General features: G+C 39.0%; 1 protein-coding gene across 5 annotated transcripts in view; it reads right to left on the reverse strand.

Annotated features, from left to right (window-relative positions):
- Window positions 1–6758, reverse strand: part of smg1 (SMG1 nonsense mediated mRNA decay associated PI3K related kinase) — an 87524-nt gene that overhangs the window by 48907 nt on the left and 31859 nt on the right. For all 5 annotated transcript variants that reach the window (XM_069710123.1, XM_069710120.1, XM_069710122.1 and 2 more), the window contains exons 14-19: window positions 5344–5474; window positions 3211–3372; window positions 2729–2847; window positions 2486–2573; window positions 872–973; window positions 642–782 (exon numbers count right to left, since the gene is read on the reverse strand). In XM_069710123.1, coding sequence (XP_069566224.1) covers window positions 642–782; window positions 872–973; window positions 2486–2573; window positions 2729–2847; window positions 3211–3372; window positions 5344–5474 — 743 coding nt within the window. The remainder of the gene's footprint in view (window positions 1–641; window positions 783–871; window positions 974–2485; window positions 2574–2728; window positions 2848–3210; window positions 3373–5343; window positions 5475–6758) is intronic.

A 6758-nucleotide genomic window follows, 5' to 3' on the forward strand; every position in this document is an offset into this window, starting at 1 on the left:
TCTTTGACAGTGTTTTTACTGTGCAGTAGTTTTCCTGCAGATCCCACATCACTAATGGTCCAACTGTGCTCTGAATAAAACTGAGTTTCTGAACGACAATTCTGATGATGCTTTTACCATTTCAGATTGAATTTATGAGCGCACCCATACAAATCAGCTGGTTATTGGTTACATTTAATTGTTAAACTTATGTTCGTACAATTTAGTTGACTCCGTGTGTGGACTCTAGGCTGCTTGCATACTGGAGCAACGATAAAAAAAACTTGAAGGTGGGGTGTCGGAAACTGCCTTTTTAGACACATTGCTCTTATTTCAGCCCTTACATGCAAAAGTAAGGGACACTTTGGAACGTTTATTCTCTCCACCGCTGTCAGACGGAGAAGGTGGGTATCTTTATGTGCAGCTGCACATGTATGTTAGCTAAAGAAAAAGCTGGCTTGATGGGAGCAGAACTCAGGCCACACGTGTGTATAATTCTGACGGATGCGGAGCCCTTTAGTGTCACGTGGCGTAAAAAAATATCATTTGACTGTGCATGCTTGAAGTCTACAGCCACAGTTGTTGCGGATGCATAAAAAGACACGGTAACAGAATTTGCAAAAAAATGTATCCAGTTAAGCTCATTGTCAGTGTAACATTACCCTCCACGGTGCAGGACTCCATATAAAATAAAGCTGATGAGGTCGCTGAAGTCCTGGGGGTGGAACGTGCTGCTTGGTGCATGGCTCATGTGGTGGCGGATGGCCAGAGAGAGCTCCTTTATCTCAGGGTGACTGTGGTTACTGTGGAACAACAAAATTGCAGACACATTATGTATGAGGTATATTCATCATATGAACGAATTTAATCTGAGTGGTAGACTAAGTGTTACCTCAAAGCCACATCAAGGGGGATTGTCCGAAGCAGCTTGGCATAGGCTTGCCTCACCCTCACAGCTGAGTGGACCAACTGGACTCTGCATGCATCCACACACCTTTGACACAGACAAACAGACAAAGATTTTTCATATTAATCTTTATATCAAGGGAAAACAAATGCCTAATAAAACAGTTATGTTTTTACATATGTCCCCATAGAATATTGACTATAGAGAAATCTTTTTATAATTGTTTAGAGGAGATTGTCCAGCTTAGCAATTTTTTTAAATATGTCTTTATTCAGTTAAGACATTTTTTCAATCATTCATCATTGCTATGAAAAGCACAGAAATTAAGTATTTTTTTTAAAGATAATTTTTGTGGGCATTTATTTATTTGTATTTGACAGGGGAGATTGACAGGGTATGAGAGGGAAGAGCGCAGGTAAGTGACATGCAACCATCTGGGTGGCCAGTAGCCAAACCAGGGACTTACACTCAAGGGATATGTTTCATGCATAGTAATAACTCGGCTTATTGGGTAGGCCTACAAATACAGGATTTATATATTTTGATACAAATAGGAATGCAATGTGGATGTATGTTGGAGATAATACAGAAATCAGCTGTTATTTTACAACCGTAATAGTTGGAAATGCTCCGTCGTACAGAAAAACGTGTATCAGCAGAAATGCTAAGTTCTACTGTTTATTTTGATATGTAGTTGGGGACTTATCAAAACACAATAATTATACAATCAGTAAAGAAATTCAAGATATTATCCTGCAGGTGTTTGGCCTGTTTGTATAACGTTATTTTTTCACGGTACAAATTTGATGCAACTTCAACATATTTATTTTGTCAAACAGACGAGGAACTCCCTTTTTTTGGAAACCTCAATTTGTGCAGTTTCATATGATATGTGCTGCATCTCTGTGTGATAAATACTCCTTGTACAATTTAAATGAGAAGAAGATGTGGGAATTTCAATTTGCGTCCATCGGGTTCTAAGGGTTAAAGGAAAACTTCCGCAATATCTGTGGATATCCACTTCGTGTTGATGGTTAATGTATTGAGATTAAGAAATAAATTGATTAATATGTGGTGTTATTGACCAAGAAAGCTGTGTGTTTGAGTTTTCCTGCAAGCAGAACCATGCCAGCAGTGCCTCCAGGTACCAGGATGCATTATGTAGGAATCGTTAAAGAAAAACGTAGTTTATAGCCCTCCAAGCATAAAGAACAAGGCTTTGTTGTGGTGTGGCTTTCAGGGGCTCCAAAAAAAGCTCATTTAGCTTGTAGTTCTTCCATTGCACCGTTTTACTCCAGTATTGTATACGTTACATGATAGAGCTGGAAAAACAAAAGCTTTTGCAGCCATTTCCCACAGACAAAAGAAATTACTTGAGGAATCTTTTTGCTTCAATTGACTACATGTACCATCAACAATGATTGGAAATCTACATGAGATGTGACCGATGATAATTTATTATAACAGAGGCTTTAGCCGTCACGTTTTTTTCCCCGTGTCTGCAGCAAAGTGCACAACAGACAGAAAACATGTCCAAATTAACCAACAAGACTTAAAATACAGTCTAAAAGTTTATGTTTATGTGTGAATGATGTTTACCTCTGCAGCAGTTCCGTAGACAGAGCAGATGAGAGGACCTGTAAGCAGTGGCAGGTTTGAAGGCAAATATTTTGATCTTCTTTTAGAGCTATCAAGAGAGAATGAGGAAGTAAAACATTAAACAACATTATTAGTGATGAATAGGTAAAAAGACATTTACAATTTCAAATTACACAACCTCTCAGCCTGTGAAAAGCACAATATAAACAATTCTTTATGAAATGCTGGAAACTTTGGGCTCACCATTAGACAGCAGGCCCCTGCAGAACTTGTTGAAGGAGGGCAAGGAAAAGAGGGGGCTGTAGGTCTCGGACCTTTTCATTAGCAAAGAGATTTCCTGAGCCCAGGTCAGCAGCAGCTTCCTAACATACCAACATAAACATATGATTGAACAGCTGTATACAGAAACCTTTGCGTAGTATTCTGTTTTACCAATATTAAATAGCTACTAATATATTTTTCTGAGTCTGATTTCGATCACAGAACCATTTGGTTCTTGTAAGGTTTTTGGTGGCTGAAATGAATACATTCAAGTCATTGCAAAAGACATTCTGTCATACATTCATTCATCATGTAACTTTTTAGAATATGTTTGGATTTTTCCTACGCTTGACGGTGTTACCTTGCGCTTTTTAAATACTAAAAATACTATTGTCAATTATAACAAAGAAAGACTTTTATCTGAGGGCGTGCATGTGCGTGTCAAAGAAAGGGAGACAAAGAACCTGGCCTCAGGAAAAAGGTGCTCCTTCGACAGCAGACCTCCCAGGAGGTTCAGCAGTGTGCTGAAATGTTTCTTTGTTGCTGTGGTAACAGTGCTGATGACAGCGCCATCAAACAGAGAGGGAGACGAGGATGACAAGCTGGATGAGATAAAATGATCGTGTCTGCACACAGAATGGAGACGTTAAAAGGTTAGTAACCAGAAATCAACAAGATCAGCTGCATAATGTTGCAGATTTTCAATGCAGTAACTTAAGTCCTGATTTTGAATATGATCCTTTGAAACATTGACACTTTTAAAGTAAAGCTAAAGGAAACCTTAAGATACAGACATCTAGGGCTACAGTCTACAGGAAACATTGTAGATTTTCCTAGGAAAACCCTCTGCACAAGTAGTAAAGTTAATGATTGTCTGAAATAGTCTTCAGAAATAGTTTAATTGACACATTCTGACTTGGATTAGGATGTGTAAAAAAAAAAAAAAAAAAAAAAAAAGCAGCAGTGAAAAAAAACAGGCATTTCATTGCTGTGCAACATAAAGATATGTTTGTGTAGAGTTGGAGAATACCACATTAAATGTATTTGAGAAGAAATCTTTAATAACATATAAACCCAAGTTCATTCTGTATTGCAACAAGCCCAAACATCTAGCCAGTCTTGAAAAAAAAAAAAACCATCCTTCTCCCAACAGAAGCACACTGGGCCTACAGCAAATGGTCTAGCCCGAACAGTGATCTCAACTTCATGGAGTTACTCAGGCAAATAGAGCAGACAAACACAAAATGTTGAATTCTAACAAAATATTACAACAACTAAGGCACCGTTCCGGGCTGGACTGCAACAGCGGGGCCAGCTCTCTGATCAAATGACAGGGTGATCAAAAACTGGCCGATCGAATGCAACGCGAGTGACTGAAATTATACCATTTGTCGGCCGAATGCCATGACTATCTGTTTCAAAAGAAAAGCTCATCTGTTAATGCTTTGGTGGACAAGTGCCGCAGGTAGATGCAGCGGTGGCTGTGTCGGACGGTTTCCACGGACGCTGATTTGGTTTAATTTAACTGTAGGTCTAGTAGGACGGAACACCTGCAAACGATTCCCTATGGAGGGGGACCAGACCCATATTTACGCTGTGAAATTGGGTTCTGGCTATATCTTAACACCGTTTCACAAAAATAAACTGATCTAAAAGCAAATGTATCACTCAATATTATCATTTACGTTTCCCTTAACTGTTGACTCAGGGCTAATTTCAGCATTTTTCTTTAACAGTCAGTGGTGAGACAGACTCGAAAAACCTAAACCACAATGAAAGACATTTTCAGACTCGCACATGCAACACACACTTTAACTCTAAAACACACACTGTTAATTTCATAAACAATTAAAAAAATGAATAAAAACATAACGAGCACATTGTCCCAGCTTACATGTAATGTAAAGTAGCTAACCAACTTAACATTATGTTAAAGTTAATGTTGCTTATGAGAACGATAATCCAGCAAGAGTCAAAGTGAAAAATTATAAACGTCTTTAAAAAATAAATCAAATTACCAGTGAACCATTACTGTTTTGAGGGAACTCTTCACTTACAGTCAATTGTTGTCGAGTATCTTTTTTGTTTACATTTTATTCAAGAAACACACGCTGTCTTCAGCGACCTGACATGATTGTAGGCGCATTTAATAAAAGCCTGCAATTTTGTGGTGCGATCATTTCATTTTCAACCTGTAAAAAGTCAACTTCACTGCTCTAACTCAATCTGGTCTCTGAACATAGTTTCAGCTACCAATTGTTCCAGGGATCTCTCCGTTTGCTCCAAACTAAACAATCGTATTTTACAACACAACTAATTGGTTTTCAGGACTTTATACTGTATCGCCAGGAAGATTTTACAGAACTGGAAACTGGTTCCAAGAATTCCAGGTTTCCCAGGATGAGTGGAAACCTTGAAATTGCATTTCTTTACCAGATTATTAAAGCCTCAATTTTGACACCAAGTTCAAGTTCAACTATTATGCAAAAAAAAAAAAAAATTTGCAAAGAAAAAAATAAAGAAAATGAATTGAGACCACTTAGTCTTACAGGTGTATAAAATTCAGAATGCTGTAGTAGACAACAGGGATGTATTACCTGGTGCAGTGCGAGTACAGGGAGTAGAGTACAGCATACTGGATGGCAGGGTAGTAGATGGCCAACTCAGAGTGGACCAGCATCAGATTGTGACTGAGAAGCGCAAAGACCGTAGGAGATAATGCCCACATCTAGACAAAGCACATTTCAAAATGAACATGCATTGATATAAAACAGCAGTCAGTGCAAAAATTAAAACATCCAAATGCTGCTTCATCATGAGCCACACTTCCTACACATTCTAGTAACCTTCGTTAAGGCTCTTATTTCCTTAAAGTTATGCACCGGGTCCTTTTGGACACCTATTTCTGATTAAAGAAAAACCCTAAGAACCAAAAAAAACCCAACTCTGCAACACTAGCTGACTGTAAAAATCTTCTTGATTTCATCATTTCGTGTTTGGCAGCATGTTGAACAGATCCACCTTAAGTCGGGCAAGAAAAGACTTAAAACTTTGATGATGCCACACATTTTGCCACATAGTGGACACAGGAAGGGATAGAAAATGTTCAAGTACACGTCATGCAGGACATTACGTCTAAAAAAGAAATGCTGAAAAACCCATGGTATGTATATATATATATATATATATTCATATATATATATATATATAAATGAACATCGAACAAAAAGTTTGGAAATTTGTGTTTGGTAGATTATTTCTCTGTTGTAACAATGCTTCTTGGTAATAAATTGTATACCGTTGGAAAGCCTGTTAATTTCCCTTTTAAACGGTGCCCCATTTGTAAGGAACATGCATTTGTGGGATGAGCAGCACAGCTGAGTATGTGGGTTGCGCCCATGAAAAATTTGCCAAATCTTCTCTGCCAATGCCAAACAGCTTATTTTGCTGTTGCTATTGACTCTTGTTTGGTGTTGTTTGGTGGATTGGATGATTGAAGTCCATCACTAACAAGGAAGAAACAAGACATATTGGCAATTTTACAATTTAGTCATTTAACAAACAGTCAGGAGCCTCAGTAGCGTGTGGAAGAACCATACACAGCCACAACAGCCTGGCACCTCCTCCTCATGCTGGTCACCATCCTGGTCACACACTGCTGTGCAATGGCATTCCACTCCTCAAGCAGGATTTGTCGCAAGTCAGCCAACATGGTTGTGTTGGTCACTCTAGCATGAATGTGCCCAAGCTGATCCCACACGTGTTCAGTTGGGTTGAGGTCAGGACTGTTGGCAGGCCATTCCATTCTCTCTACTCCCAAATTCTGGAGGTAGTCTCTGATAAACCCCGCTCTGTGGGGGCGAGCGTTGTCATCTTGGAGGATGGAGTTCGGTCCCAGACTGTGGAGAAATGGGATTGCCACTGGTTGCAGAATATCATCTCGATATCTCTCTGCATTAAGATTGCCTCCAATGAAGACAAGCCTCGTTTTTCCAGTGATGGAGATGCCGCC

The sequence above is a fragment of the Brachyistius frenatus genome, unplaced genomic scaffold, assembly GCF_029030835.1.
Source record: "Brachyistius frenatus isolate BFR_SWC_R1_liver_20210118 unplaced genomic scaffold, ASM2903083v1 Contig_90, whole genome shotgun sequence".
Lineage (NCBI taxonomy): Eukaryota > Metazoa > Chordata > Actinopteri > Embiotocidae > Brachyistius > Brachyistius frenatus.